Source organism: Corvus kubaryi, unplaced genomic scaffold (assembly GCF_017639235.1).
Source record: "Corvus kubaryi isolate FWS band 111438036 unplaced genomic scaffold, C.kubaryi_AGA036_p1.0 37397, whole genome shotgun sequence".
NCBI classification, from domain to species: Eukaryota; Metazoa; Chordata; class Aves; order Passeriformes; family Corvidae; genus Corvus; species Corvus kubaryi.
In genome coordinates, this window is record NW_024581136.1 from 527,963 (window position 1) to 544,434 (window position 16,472).

The 16,472-nt window shown below is 40.3% G+C and overlaps 1 protein-coding gene across 4 annotated transcripts in view; it reads right to left on the reverse strand.

Annotated features, from left to right (window-relative positions):
- Nucleotides 1-2,104: 2,104 nt before the first annotated feature.
- The window catches only part of LOC121670935 (glypican-5-like), a 338,374-nt gene continuing 324,006 nt past the window's right edge, over nt 2,105-16,472 (reverse strand). For 3 of the 4 annotated variants that reach the window (XM_042041913.1, XM_042041910.1, XM_042041912.1), the window contains one exon: nt 2,105-10,569. In XM_042041913.1, the coding sequence (XP_041897847.1) occupies nt 10,367-10,569 (203 nt within the window). In that variant the 3' untranslated portion in view covers nt 2,105-10,366. Of the gene's footprint in view, nt 10,570-11,244; nt 11,423-16,472 lie in introns of all 4 variants that reach the window. The other variant, XM_042041911.1, reaches the window with a different exon arrangement.

Consider the following 16,472-nt stretch of genomic DNA (forward strand, 5'->3'; position numbering starts at 1 on the left):
AGGGGGGAGAGCCGAGCCGCTCCGGCTGCCCATGGCAAGGCAGTGGGGGGGGTTCCATGGCTAGAACAGGTCCATCGACCCAGGATGGCCGTGGCCCGGCCCGGCCTGGCCCAAGCAGGGCCTGGCCGGGCCCGCTGGCCCCCACACGGGTTCCGCAGCCACCTGTGCCAGCGCCGGAAACGAGAGAGAGCTTGGAGGGGGAGTTTGCCTATTCTTAAATGTGGATCACAGAGGTGATCACAACTTTAAGTGGCTTAGAGAATTGTCCATATTCAAACTGGCCAGCTGATAGGTTCTATCAGTTCCCAGAGGAAACTGTAAGCACCCCTTAGCAAGGACGTCCCTTCCGGGACTATGCTTGCTAACCTGTGACAGAAGTCACAGTGCCTCTCTCAGTATCATAAGGCAAAACATCATTCTGGTAAGTCAGTGGTTGTATTTGGAGCTGTTCCACATTGGAACCCCTGGGACAAGGTAGGCTAAATGCATTCTTCTTTACCCAGGGTTTGGGTAGGACAAATTCTAGATGTTTCAAAGCCAAACTGATATATTGCTCATAACTAAAACCAAACAACAACAACAACAACGAAAAAAACTAAAGAGGAAAGATTTAGATTCCTGATGGGAGAAACATGAATACAGTTGCAACCACATGTCATTAGGCTAAGCAGAAGAGCCAGTTACTCACTGCAATTAAAGATCTTCAGTCCAAGATATGAACTCCAGTGCCACTATTAAAGAATGTCCTTGAGGCACCTCATCAGATCTAATGTATTCTGTGTATTTTTGGAAAATACTTACTGAATCAGGTGAGAAGCAAAGCCTTTAAATAACCCTACAAATTTGAAGTGTCAAAGAAGCACTTTTTAAGCATCTCTGGGAAAAGAAACAACATCTTTTGAAGCGGAGGCAGGTTGGATTTCAGAATGAAGCAGCTTTGCAGATTTAGACACCTGCTTAATTAGAGGATGAATGTGAAATCCTTAAAAGGCTTTTATGAGGCAGCACTTCAGAGAACAAGCATCCCCTTAGCATCAGCAGAGAAGAGCTGTTGGCTATTATCTTTGGAGCTGGGTCAAAACCGAATGTATTAGAAAAAAGCACTCTCCATACATGGTGGGATGAGTTGTATGCAATTCCTGGACCTCAAATAGGAAACATTTTGGAAGAATCAGGGACAGCTGGAGTCATGGATGCTTTAGGAGGCAACACGCAAATCATTATGGAATCAAAAAACAAATAGAGTTAAGAAAAAAATGGGTAGGTAGACAGGAGGCACACAGTCATGTAAACACAGTCAAGGAACATTTTTTTCATGATTGTACTTCAGTGGTCTGTCCTACAGTCTTCAACCAATAGTACCAGAACAGGAAGGAAAAGAGAAAAAACCTTTCCCACCAACTTCTAATCAGGCAAAAACCCCAGCTGTTTTGACAGAGCAGTGAAGAGAAGCTCATGGAAACGAGCTTTAAGAAATGCTTGTAAGAGCAAAGGTCTCTGCTGTGTCACTTAAGGTAGAGGCATCTGGGAAAAAAAAAAAAAAAAAGATTTGGTTTTTCCCCACCTCAAATGAAGGAAAACTGCAAAGTTTGTAACTGACAAGTGATGAGAACACTAAGAGAGGGGAGTTCCCTTGTCTAGTACACTGGTGGGGAAAAGGCTTTTAATAGGGCACACAATGATTGTAAGAACTTGGTCAATAGAGAACTCAGATCTATGTAGGAATGGAAATTTTTTGGAGAAGTCCTACCTGTTGTGAGAGGTGTGTGGCTTTTACCCAGGAGACCACTGCAAGTATTGCATCTCTTCAGGGGTATTGAGAGCTCCCAGGAGAGCAGGTACCTTTACACCTCACTGTGTTTATTCCAAGAAAGGAAGAAGAACAATAACATAGTTATGTGCTGAAGAAACAGACCTTTCCTTGCCAGACTGTGGCCAAAATACTAAGAGTTCCTCAGCAGTTCCCAAGGTCTGCATCCTTTAGTCAAAGCATCATCTGAACAGATTAAAAGATATTTAAAATTTTATAAGCTCTGTAACTTACATCACTGATGATGAAAATCATTCCGAGAAAAAGAACAGAAATTTTAATAGACAATGACAATTTCCTGCTGTATTGGAGTATTTATTGTTATTCCAAATCACAGTTCACTGTCCTTTACAAAGCACCCTGTTTACCTCTTCAAAGTAGCCTTGTTCGTCTTTTAAGACATTGTTTTCAGACTGTTTCTTTAAATTGCCTTTATTGTATTCAATGCTGAAAACAAACTGAAGAAAATTGACAAATTTATGCAATAAAAATATAAGCAGATATACTGCAAATAAAACACATGCTTGGGAAACAGAAATATGTATTAGAGCTTGAATACAGCTTAAGGCAAAACCAATCTATTTTGGAACTTAAAATACCCAAGATGCAACTAATGCAAGATACCAATGGAGCAGCCTATTAATTCCTGTAAAGTAAAATGAACTAAAACAGACTAGGAGGCCATAAACTAGTTATTTAAAAAGCTAAATGGCAAAGCACATATTTTACTAGAATTTCTACGCCAGTGTAGTGTGAACATTCATGCTGTGTTAGTTTGGATACCAAAGTACAGTAAGTAGTTGTATTATACAACACAAACTGTAAGGTTTAGTGTTCTGGCTTCCATTTGTATTCCAATATGGCTCCATAGAATAAGTGGGATACAATAAACACTTTCTGTAGTATTGCTGCTCCAATAGCCTGCTCCCATTTGCAGCTGCAGGGTTTTGGGAGGAGGTTTCAACCCTGTTGCCTGTCCCTAATGCAAAAGCTCAATTAAGTCAGTAAAATGCATCTTCTCATTTTTTCAGTGAGCCCCCCACTGAATGCCTGCTTTCTTCACTGTTTTGTGGACTGGTCTACAGCTTTTGCCTATACATGGCTTTTCACCTGTGAGCCATAAACCTTAGCTTTTTTCCAGCCCCAAAACAGAACCAAAGGGTAGATGTGCTCTTCCATGACAACCAGGTAAACTCTGACTCTTGCACCAAACCCATCCCCACTCAGGGGGGGGATCTATGTCTTTGGGAGGCCTAACATCCTGCTTTGGTGTCCTTCCAAGTTGGATGTTTAGCACAATACAGAATAAAGTTTGTTTCTGCTTAGGAGGAAATTTCATTTCTTCTCTATAGAACACTGGGCTGCAGTAACTCAGGAATTTGTCATTTTGCTAATCTGGAAACTACTGGGTAATTTACCTGGAACTGAATGCAAAGCCACACAAGCTTCAGCTGAGGCAGAACACGGCTGCTTGCCCTCTCTGCTGTGTAAGCTTCCCTGAAGACATCAAAGCCACCATCAGTCTTCTCCAACAAGTGTCTCTTAGTTTTTGAGACCAGTTTAGGATCCTGTTTTAACATGAAATAGGAAAATCAAACTTCATCTGCCTCAAAGCCTGATCTATATCAGCAGACCTCTGAGAAAGAATTTCTACCCTAGGAGACACTCACAGAATAAATAATCTCCTTGTAGCCCAGCTACAAGGTGTTGAACCAACTGCTTCTGGAAAAGGCCCCTGCTGTGCCCCTGGAAAGGGAAAATGCCAGAAGACTTGCGGCATCCCATGTCTTCCAGATTTGTTTTTTCAGGCATGACATACTGTCTGATCAGTGGCTGGGACAATGCAAAACTTAAGAAAATTTTGTAATCTCTGCAGTTACTCTTGATTTTCTGTACCTGCAAAATGATGGGCAGGAATTGCCATTCTTGGGCTAGATATGTAGGTCTGGGTAAATTTACATTGTTAAACTGAAATCAAAGGAACTGCACTGATTAATAGGAGCTGAAAAGTCTGTTCCAACAATTCATACCTCCAGAAAAGTCTCTTATTTTTTGATTTCTCAATTTTGTATTTGTGGAGAGTATAAACATTTTTTTCAATTTCCTTTTTAGAAAAATCAAATTATTTTTCTCAATATTCTGTGCATTTAAATAGAAAATTACTATTTACCTAGAAGCTTCCTTACAAGATTGAAGCAATCTGGTTTAATTTCCACAAGTTTAACCCAGTGTCCTCAACACTCCAGCACAGCAGGGCTTTTGATAGCCTGATTAGTAAAACTTCTGAACTGTATATGCATATACAGAAATACAAAAATTACACTAGTATTGATATTCTTGAAGTTTTACTGCTTTCCTTTTTCACTACTGATTAAAACAGGCTACAAATCTGGGATACTGTACTTAATTATGGGAAAGTGGTATCAGACTTCTTCCATTTTAACTGCATTTAAAATGTCAGTAACTATTTTAGGTGCAATAGCCTAAAAGCCTAGCCCAGCTCATAAACCAGAAGATGTATGAAAATGTGCTTTTGCATTCCCTTGAAAAGTAATTTTTACAACTGTGTATTTGCAAGGACTTCACAAAACTAGCAGTGCATTTATTTTTCAAATGAAATGTCAATAGCCTGTAGTATAATTCAAACAGGTGCTAATTAGGTGTACAGAAAGGCCACCGAGGATAATTTATATATCCCCTGCAAGAGAAAAAAACCCTGAATAAATATTAATTGCTTACACTATGCAACTAATTATTTTCAGGATGGCACTAAATTAACTGCAAATATTATAATTACAAAGTACTGGGTAATTTACTAAAGATTAATTGAAATTATTAAGTGCAAACAGCATAATTTTGCAAGGTGGTAATAGTACTTTCTGCATGGAAAAAAAGAGACCAACGTGGCTGTTAGCAGCTATTTAATGAAGTACTTCAAGCACATCGTGAGACCATCAGTGGCCTTTGATGTGCCCTTCTCCTGAAAGGGTATTACAGGATTTCCACTGGGGGAAATCATTGTAGTGTTGATAATGACCAGAATGCCTAAACCAGTCTATTTCAAGGACTGAGTTTGATCTCAGTGACATGGAGTGACACAAAAATATTGCATCATGGTCTGTGTCCAGCAGCCTCTTCTGAAAGCTGCAGCAACTGCAGCTGCTTCCTGAGTAAGGACTGAAGCAGTTGCAGTTGGAATGCATTCCTTGCAAACAGCAGAAGGACATCCACTGCAAGCAAGATACTTGGAAATATTACTATGCAATAGTTTTAATTCACTTGCTGAATTCAGTACCAGCTTCCTGCATGCACGCTTCTTATTGTGCTGTATGAAGGTGGAATGGTGATGAACCTGGAGAAGGGAGAGGGACTTGAAAAATTGTTCTAGTCCATGAGTGGTTTGTTTCCTAGGAGTATCCTCTGTTTTAAGTCCAGGATCTTTTTCTGAATTTATTCTCTATTTATTACCATCTCTCGGCCAGTATTTTTTTTTTTTTTTGGTGGCTTAATATTTAATACAATTCAAATGTAGTTATTTAGAGAGTGACAGTGGAAAACAGAAGATAATTCAGTATTGAGAATAATTCTAGACTTCTGAGGCAATGGAAGACATAACTGTGTTCTTTTTGATTCTGACATTGACTGTAAGATGTTTCACTTTTCACTGACACATATGCCATATGTCATTACAAGAAGCACCGAGAGTAGTAAAATGCTATAAATGAAAATAAATGCTTTGTACTTATGGCCAGTTGTAACCTTAAGCACTTACAAAGCTGTGATGCTCAATGTGCAAGATAGGGAATGTCTCCTACAGAGCTAAACTTGAGCACGTGAGGAGACATGAGGAAAGCACTGTACATCAACTGATTTCCACTTAAAAATGGGTAGACTGTTTATTGATTTCCAATAAAAAGCTGAAATCCCTCTGACACCACGCTAGCTAGGAAATTTTGACTGTAAACTGTTCAATGTGAAGGGTTCCATTCAGGAACGTAGGAACTTTCTGGATTTTTTGTCCTACTCAGTATCTCACTTCAATGTGTGCTTCATCTCCTTTCACTTAAACAGACCTTGCCTAAACCTAATAATGTGCAATACTGAATATCTCAGTAAATATGGGCAAAAAGGCTTGACTAACATGAAAATCAAATCTGTGCACAACATCCTTTGGGACAACATTGAGAGGACTCATACAGGATTAGAGAGTCAAATTTAAAATTATTATATATGTTGCAGTCTTGGTACCAAAAGGGAATAGAGCTGTTTTAAATACAGATCTGATTTAAGAGATCAGAGAGATGTGAATCTCACAGCCAGATACCCATGCACAGAGCTTCTAAAGTCAATGCAGCTGGACAGTATTATTTGTGTTCCCTTATCAAGCTCTGACAGACATTTTTACCTCAAAAGGTTCATTACTGAGAGATCAGAATCACAGTTCCTTATGCAATGACAAAGTTGCACTAGAAGCCAGGGCACAGCACTGGCAATATGCAAGCCAGAAAAAAGTGCGAGAGGCCAGACTGTGTAAAGCATCTAAACTGCAAAAAAAGTCCAATTCCTAGCAGGTGGCTGTGAAGTTGTCTGAAAGTGCAGTCTCTTGATTCTCTGCTGCTCTTTGCCTGGCCAGTCTCCAAGAGATGATTTGGAGAGGTGTAAAAGCTGCTTGAAATTAGCTGAGAACATTGGGCTCAGGGCCCCAGAGAAGCCAGCTGGAGGCTGCCAGGCCCTGGCACCCTGCAGCCACACACGCCTCTGCCCACCCACACTCACCCTTTCCCTGGTGCTTTCGTAGCCAGGAAGGGGACTGGGGACACACAGACATCCTGAGCCTCCTACAGGAACACACAGCCTGAAGAGCAGTGAAACACTAAGAACTGACACTATGCCCATGGCAGCTTTGTCTTATTTGGTAAAAAGCCTGCATCACTACCAACAGAAAATTGTACATTGATTTTACTCACAAATGTGTAACAGCAGTTACTTTCCAATGCTGGCATTCACAAAAGTGGGCACAGCAAAATATTCAAAGAAAGTCATAGCAAAACAATAAACAATCAGAAAGCAGTGGCTAAATACAATTCATAACTGTTAGGCAAGGCTACAGCAATGCTCTTAGACTGGTACCTTATTTTACACTGAGATTACATACACAAGTTCCAAAGTATTTTGAATGTAGACATTTGTAATTACATTGTAATTACAGTGTCCTGTATAACAAATTAAGACTTTGTAAAACAGGTATCTTTTTCATCTGAAAATGAATGCTTCCTTTATCTGACACAGCCAATTGGTTTTGCCTTTGCTGGTATAGATGGTTTGTTTGATGGAAAACATTCTTTTTTGTATATGTAAATGCAACTGATCCTGAGGAAAAAAAGTATCATAAACCACCAGTAAAAATAAAATGCACTGCCCTTTAAAATGGCACCATTTTTGATGCTCATTGTGAACATATTTCACACTGGTTTGACCAGAACTCTTCTTACAGTGTACAAGTGGTTTTGCATGAAAATGTATTAATTGATGTAGAGCCCTCTTGCCTCATTCTGCAACAGTTTTTGTCTATCAAAATATTGGTTGAATCCAATGAAATGAGTTGATTCTATCTCACCCCATGATTTGAACTTGTTGTGTTTTGTTACAGAAATTTTTAAAGGGCTGTCTTGTTTAGTTTGAGAGATGAATACAAATATTTGCTGACCAGTCCCCAAATTTCAACACTTGATTTTTCAGAGGTTTCTGTTTGGAAGAATTATGACATTTAGCAACAACAAATAACCCCCCGGGTGAATTATTGCATACTTGCCTCCTGCAGGGCATCTGCAGCTCCCTCTGCTACAGCTGAACATGCGGCTGGCGGGATTGCTGCTAAAACCTTTTACAGAACAGACCTCAGAAACACACCTGGCTCTGGGCCTTCAAGTTCCCTCTCTGCAGGTGAGAAAAATCTGAAATCTCCAAACTGCACAGCTGACATCTGGAAGGATCAGAGCCCAGCCCTGAAACCTCTATCCATAGGAATCCTGACGGAGACTTCAGTGTGTGAACTGGATGCACTTGCCTGAATGATGACAGAGCATTGTTAAGCGTGAGAACACTAAATCAGGAGTCAGGCTGCCAAGCATCAGACATGAATTGCTCCAGTGAAGCCAGAGTGATTGGTGTGAGCTGAGGGGCAGGTGGTGAGTGTGAGCACCCAGTGTACATTTCTGTGTGTGCGCACAGAGCTGCCTGTCTGACGCAGCCATCAGAGTGCAGGATTCTCTAAGACTGCCAGGCATTACAGAGTCCTTCCACTGTACAAATGACAGGATCTGCACACCTCCTCAGGTAAAACAGCACTTTTCCAAAGGGCACTGAAAATGAATACAAGAAGCAGCATTTTTAATTATGGTTCCATAGATTGGTGCAGCTCACAAACCCTGGAAAACACAGGACAGCCATTTAAATACTTGTGGGAAAACCGATTTTCACTGATCGGACTGGGAAGCACTCCTTAGGGATATTAATATCCTTACCATTGTGAAAAATCAGATTTAAAATATAAAATACTTGATATTAATGTAAGTATCTCCTTATCTCCTTCTTTCAACATTAAGATTGAATTATCTTTTAGAAAACTTAGCTGCTGTCACTTTAGAGACGCTGCCTTTGCAGCTGGGTGAGTCCATAGCTCTGATCATACCTTTATGTCGTAAATATGATCTAGGAGCCAAAACTGGAAATTAAACTCAAGCCCCACCTTTGCAAACATAATTAGACATGTTCACTAATAGTTGTCTGGAAATGTGCAAGTGTAGCGAGCCTTTGTTCACTTACTGTCTGCTTGTTCTGGGCTCTTGTCACCTCCTGTGCGATGACATCCAGCAGTAATACTGGCCCATGGCACCTTCTTTGAGTCAGGCTTTTAAAATCAAAGCTGCCAATAAAATGCCTGAAGCTGGTTAGTGAGATACAGGGCTCTTCTTTTGAGTAATCTCAGTGACTGTGTAACGCCAAGTATCAAAGAGATGTTTTACAAAAAACCAAAGTCAAGTGTTTTACATTAAATCTTACAAAACTGTACATAATAATAGTCTACAACATGAAAATGGCCATTAAACAGTTGTAATAGTTATGAAATGTAGTAAATATAACAATTCTAATGTTTCATATATTTATCATATTAATCACTGTATTCATACAGTTGTGTTTGTACACATATATTCAATGGCACTGTAAACAGTTGTTGGAAAACACACATTAACTCTTAACCCATTAGAAGTGATTATAGTACTTTTTCATCCAAAAAGTTAAAATGCATCAATGTATCATTGATTTAAAAAAAATAGCCTTGTAATGTAATGCACATTTGACATTTTCTAGGGTAGCAATCAAGATGAAGCGTAACAGAGAATGTTCTAGATTTCAGAATGTTTTACATTTACACCTAACGTGATACAAAATTTTAAACATTAAATGTAATTAAATAATACACAGTTTATGAAACAGTTAGTTTCAGAGATCCATAATGCACAAAATCTAGTTAGTGTCTAATGGGAGTGCCCAATAATTCATATCTCTGGGACCTTTATGGAAAACTTAAGTTGGTTTCTGTGTAACATCTCATAGGCAAAGTAAGTTTGAAGCGAATTATCTTTCTTTTTTTTTCTGTACAGAGCTGCATTCAAGTGGATAAAACATTATTATGTTTATTTATGTTTCCCTTTGCTGGACATTCATCCAATAAGCCTTGAGCATATGCTTAAGCATCTGGTAATGACATTTTGTGGGGCAGGGAAACTCACTATCTATGTCCCTCAGTAAACAAAGTGGTTCTATTTTTTTCCACAGTTAAGGCAACTATACTGATATATTAGACACACCATATGTTTTTATGTTGCTTCCTACAATCTAAACAGTAAGAGTGAAAAGAAGTTTCAAACATGCTTTGATCTTCTTGACCGCTCAGGAATTTGATCAGGCTGGTAGAGGGCACTTCATTGTACAGGGGAGCAACCTGGTACCTGCTCTGGTGGGAGGTGTCCCTGCCCATGGCAGGGGGGTTGGGACTAGCTGAACTTTAAGGTCCATTCCAACCCCATAACATTCTATGATTCTATGAACTGTAGCACAGCTTGTTAGCTGTTCACTAAAAAAACCAAAGTATGGATTGCCTTGAATTTGAAGAGTGACCATTCATATAACTTATCAGAAAAACTAAACAAATAAACAACAGCCAGTCAGATTCTAGCAAATGAAATTGATAAAAACAGTTAACACACACATACACAATTTCTGTGTTTTCAATTATTTCTACCCCATAACTTAAGCTATTCAGACCCTTGTGATCATCCTTGCTGTACCTTGGATGGGCTTTGCCAAAGGCTATCTTCAGACATTGTAAGTGATGACACTTGGTATCTGCCAACTCCAGCATATCACTTCTTATTTATTCTAACATATCACATCAATGAGAGAGCCATTTCCATTTGTTTCCAGTCAGGTAAGGCTGCAGGTATAAATGACAGTGAACAGGAGCACTAGCACAGCATCTGCAGGGCAATACAGCTACAGGGGACAGTGCCACAGAACTGCTAGTGCTGCCAGAACAGCAAGGGAGGGACTCAGGGCTGGACTGCTCCCATTTCCAGTTACACTGTGTTTGGAGGATGACTTGACAGTGCTTGTGGTGGTTGTGGTGTCAATCTTTTTCACGGTTGGTTTTGGTTCATTTCTGTTTTCTGGATGGGTTTTCTTGTCCTTGAGTATATCTGAAAACATGAAAGTAAACATGAGATTAATCACACATCTTTTAAATAGAGCTTTAAGTTCTTTCCATTGTTGTACACTCACACTGAGTAACTGAAACATGTATGGAGACTGATGAGGCACTTGCACTAATGTTTTAGTTGGGCTCAGCATGGCTACTCTGTCCTCAGCACCCACTGTTCCGCACAAAAAGCCTTCTCTGCCTGCCTGGCTCCCCTTGGCTACTTGCAGACACAGCCTGAGCAGAATAATAGGTATTCTGCATTGCAGTGGCTGGGCTCAGAACATGATCTTCTCTCACAGAAAGTACCTTCAGTTTCACCTGGGATGGGAACCAGCTCATGCTTTAAAACACGGTTTTAGGATTGAGTGATTTTGTAACATGTCACAGTGAAACACCCTTCAGGTTGGTGGTTTGCTGCAGGAGATTGGATATTGACTTAATAGAATCTCAGACTGGTTTGGGTTAGAAGGGACCTAAAAGACCACCTTGTTCCACCCCCCTGCCATGGGCAGGAACACCTTACACTATCCTAGGTTGCTCCAAGCCCTGCCCAACCTGGTCTTGAACACTTTCACGGATGGGGCATCCACAGCTTCTCTGGGCAACCTATGCCAGGGCCTCTCCACCCTCTGAGTAAAGAACTTCTTCCAAGTATCTAAACTGAATCTCTCACCTTTTCATGTAAAATCATTACCCCTTGTCCTTTTCAGTGTCTCCTGTGTAAAGGGTCACTCTCCCTCCTTTTTTTGTCTCCTTTAAGCACTGGAAGGCTTCTCCCTTCAGATGCATTTTGAGGCAATTCCATGTATTTTTATATAAAGAATTGGATTCCGAAGAAAGTAGGAGTAGCTCTTTATTGCAAAAACATGGATTTTTTTAAAAGAGAGAAAATAATAAATCTTTGGTTATGAAGACATTTCCAAGCCATTTGCAAATATTACTGAGACCATATTGCCCTTAAACCCTCTCACTGGCATTGTGGAGAAAAAACCAACCAACCAACCAACCAACCAACCAGACTATTTCACCTGCTGAAGGGATGATGATTTTATAGTCAATCTGTAAAAGCATACCTGAGTGCTTGGAAAGAAAAAATGCCTACCTGGAAGAATTTATAATTAACAATAAACATTCAGGTCCAAGTTTAAAGGATTTGCGATACTAATGAATGCAGTGCACATAAAAAAGAAAGCAAAAGGCATAGATTTGTAATGCAGATGAAACAGCAGTCCAATCTTAAAATGAAAACTCTGAATCACAGAAGCAAGTTCCTGGCAGAAACTGGAAAGATGGAAAGTATTCCAGAAATGTAAATGCAATCTGAGATCATTGTCTGCATGTCAGTAGTTCTGAACAACCATCAATAAATTCACTTGATACTAAAAATGAGCTATTGTATTGGGAAAGCACACATTGTTCTTTTGCCAGAATAAACTGTAAGAGAAATACAATGAATTCCTCCATTTTACCATAATATCAACATTAATCCTGGAGGAACGTGTGATTCCTACACCTGACTCAAGAGTGACTGCAGTGAAGGGACACCAGCTGGCAAGGAATACTTTGGGGAAAGGGTAGTCTGACATTGTGCTCAAAATTCCTTATGGCAAAGTGCAGGCATATCTCCTCTTTGATTCCAACTTGCAATGGAGCTCACAGAAAGGAGGGGGAGAAAAAGCATGCTCTAAATGTTTAGAAAATATCAGTATTCTGAGGACATTTAAAGAAAAATGGACAACCTTCAGACTGTCATTAAAGTAAATTAAGAATAAATCATGGAAATAGGTGTGTTCTGACACTGCCTAGAGTCCTTTCCATCACTGTCACTCTCCTTTGCAACTGCAGTAAAGGCACTATTTCTCTGCTGCCTCTTATATCAACCCAGCCTGCTGACTTCAGCTCTCTGGGGCCAGCTGATTAAATTAAGACCTCACTCAGGTAAATCTATTCCCCTCTTTCAGCTGGCCATGTCCAGCATTGTAACTTGATTGGCGTCTATAAATCGGGCAGACTGAAATGTATTAATTCGTTTATTTTCTAACTATTGACTTAACCAAAAATCTAAGGTAAGATTTAATGCTATCAGAGAGACTGCTGGTTTTTAAAAGCTTTCCTCTCAGTGAGTGCTTAATGCACTACATAACAAGCGTTAAATAATACATTAGAAAATTCTGCCTTCATCCTTTCCAGGGGAAGGACTACATTCTGAATTCTCTCTCTGTCTTCACAGCAGAGGATCTTCTGATGCTATTCATAGCCAATTCTAATTTGGGATCTAATTGTGCAAAATTGGCATTTTATTTAAAATGCTCTGTTTTCTCCTTTCTAAAAAATAAACAAAAATAGCTTAACTTTCAATTCCGTTCAAAATCGTTTTCAATCCTGTATTTAGTTTTTAAGGCACAAATTTCAGCAGTATAAAGATTTCATGTTTTATTACAGTTTCCTCAGAGTTCCTGTTGCTTACTCACTCCATGATTTTGGCTGAGAGACTCTGAGTTAAATGAGTTTTTCCTCTTAAATCTTTTTTCTCTGAGTCAGAGATGGTTATGTTCAGTCTACTACTGACATTCAAAAGGCAAAAAGTACTGATCATGCTAGGAAAGAAAAAAGTGTTAGTGTGAAGACTAGCACAGAAATGAAACTTCAGTCTCAACACAGAAAACCCCAGATGTTCAGCACCCATGAATCCAGCCTCCAGAGCATGACTTCATAAAACCAACCAACCAAACCCCACAGCTTTGGTTTGTTCTCCTATTTACCTTCTGCGTTTTAAAGGCTTTATGGTTCCCAACTAGAAGCTTTCGCCATTGCTAGAAACTTCCTTTCACCATCAGTCCCTCTCTCCTTTCCAGAAATGGAGTGGTTAAACTCTCTGAAGGCTTCAGCTAACCTCAGCCTGACAATGTGATGACCTTTGGACACTGGCATATAAATATTGTTCTATGCTGTTTATTTACCACTGCACCACGATGGTGATACAGCCACTGCAGTAGCTACTGTGCTGTTCCCTCATCCAGGCTCTCAGTGAGAATATTCAAATCCTGCCAAAACGGGTGCTTAGTGAAGGCAGCTGACTGCCAAAGCAGCCTTTCTGAGCAGCCTTTCGGGACTCTTGCTGAGGACAGGGTCTGCTGGGGTCAGTGAAGATGGCTCAGAGTTTCCTCCAGGCCCCGTGATTACAGCTCAGTTAGTCCAGGGGATTGAGTCCACTTCCTTAGCTGAACTCTTATCTGTGTTAACTGCTGCTAAATTCACATCTTGACAGTACAAACAAAACACATAAAGAAAATGACTTGACCTCGCTGTTTAGAGCATACAGGATTATCTTCACCTCCGAGATGTAACCACAGATTGCTGCTCAGTAATGCATGTGCCACTCCGATGGCACCGAGCTACTCATAAATACTTCTATGGATCAATACTGTTCCTCAGAGAGACCAGCTTAGGATGACAGGGAGAACCAAAACTGTCACTGACATCTAATTTAGGAACAGGAAACCTCCCCTATAGTGAGGTCTGATTACGCCTTTCAAATGCATTCAGTGAATCGTATGTTGAAGTACATCTTAACTGGAGTCAGTAAAGATACCGGGGCAAAACAATGCAATTATGATTTTTTTATGTTATTACCGGGTCATCAGACAGAAGTTAAAGTCATACTGGCACCCAAGCTGTCAGTTCCCCCTTCCTAGGCCAAATGATTTGCAGTTTGCTACTGCTAGGGATTGTCAAAGATAAAACTATTTATTGGTGTATTTGCATGCTATTGCTCTCTAGTGAGCGCTATCAGCATGGTCTGCTTTAATCTGTTCATTACTGTCCTGCCAAGAGATGAACTCATTCAGCTACTTAATAGAAACCTCCTTCCTTTTTTGTCGTTCTCTTTGATCTGATTTGAGCTCAGTCCTTTCTCTGTGATTGTAAATGACTGGACCTCTGCTCGTCAGGCACTACACTTGTGACTGCCCAACAGCCTGCGTGCCTCTGAGGCTACAGATCCTCTCACCAGACAGGGGTACAGCCCCTGTGAGGGGATGCTGAATAAAAACAAAGCAGAGAGATTTGCCAGACCAGTCCTGTAAATGTTAATTACAGCAGCCTGGTTTCTAATGGAGTGGGGCACTGACAGCAGAGAATCCGTGCTCATCAATCCACTGTGCCCTTAACAAAGTGGGGATTCTGGACACATTTCCATCAGTTTTAACCATGAGCTGCTAGAGAGAACTTTCAACCCAGCTATTTCGGGAGACAAAAGAAGTAGAGATTGTTTATTTCTGCTTTCCCCACATTAATTACATCAAGTCAGACCTGTCCATTTCTTTCCAGACTTTCATGCAAACACTGTGCTTTGAGAAGACAGACTGTCAGCATCTACGATAGCAAATTAATGCCTTGGTTTTGAATGCCTCATCATGGATGTAATGACACTTATAATGCAGGTCTGAAGTGAACTGGTCAGCACCTGCAGTTACTCTCCACGTTGGAGCTCAGTTGTGTGATAAATTTCCCTTCGATCACGGGCTTGGGTTTGCCTGACAGCTTCATAAGAAAATTAAAGCTAGGTGCAACTTGGTGGAACAGGCTCTTAAATTACAGTAGATGCTGCAGTGTTATTATTAGCTTTTTATCACCTCGGGTAGCAAAAGCTGAAATTACTTTTACATATTCAAAGGAAGAAGCTCTGAAATTGCAAAACAATGCTGTCGCCATAAAATGTACCAACCATTTCCAAATAATCCATTATCCTGACATTAAGACCAGCACTAATTATTTCCAGTTACAGCTGCAGCAAACAAATGGAAACAGGAATGCTGTGGAAATGGGAATGTGAGAAGTCCTGAAGTATGATAACTTGTGATGCAATTCTCCAAATTCTGGGGTCTATTATTGTCATCTATATAATACCAGTCAGTAAAAGGTGGGTGTAATGTATGCTTTTTTGGAGCCAGAAGGAGGGAGCAATGAAAAGCTCTGCATCCTCCCATGTATGTACTGTTCTACCATTTTCTGTTTCAGCCTGAGAACGTGGTGTCTACAGAAGCCTTTGCCCCACACACCTTTTTATGGAAACCTGGTGTTAGGAGGAAAAAAAATCTTTAAGCAGAAAAAGGAAGAACTCCAGGAGTTTCAAGTGCATAGAGCACTCTCCCCACTGAACTCCTAAGTGGCATTAGGTTCAGGCCAGCCTTTCCAGAAGACCTGTGGGACAAGATTATGGGGGTAAGCTGATGTGTCCCAGTTTGATTTGGAGATCTTCCCATTTCTCTTTTTAAGAAGTTTCTCTTTTTTAAGGAATGAGTGGGGGGATAATCATAAATTGGGACCAGGATTATCTGTGTCTGGGTTTTAATTCTGTATTAAGCTCTGTGTGATCTTTGGCAGGTCGCCTTTCCGTGTGAACCAGTGAGGGAACTACTTTATTTCCTGCACATTTTGTGCACTCTGGATGCAAACTCTTCCATCTGAGAGCCATACCCACTCTCCTCAAGAAATAACATTGGCTGGAACTTTAAGGAACTCATTCAAATGCAATCAAGAAAAGGCAGGAACAACCATGAGACAGTTTGAGATGTCAGGTGCCTAGAAGCCACACGTACATGAAACGGCCAACTCCTTCCCCATTTCCCAAGCAATCTTTTAGTCCACATACATCTGAATGCAATATATATGTGTATAGAGAGAACAGGACATTATCTCATCTGTCCTGCTCTAAGGAAACCTGTCACTGTATGTGTTTGGCTTGTGATATACAGTGGCCATAGCAAACCTTGCACGATTTTCAGGAGCCACAATACAACTGTATTAGTTCTGGGGGTTAAAAAGTAAACCCACACGTAGAACTGCCTCAGCTCCTGCCATGGTAAATGTCAAGCAGGAACAATCCATCTTTTTATTGGG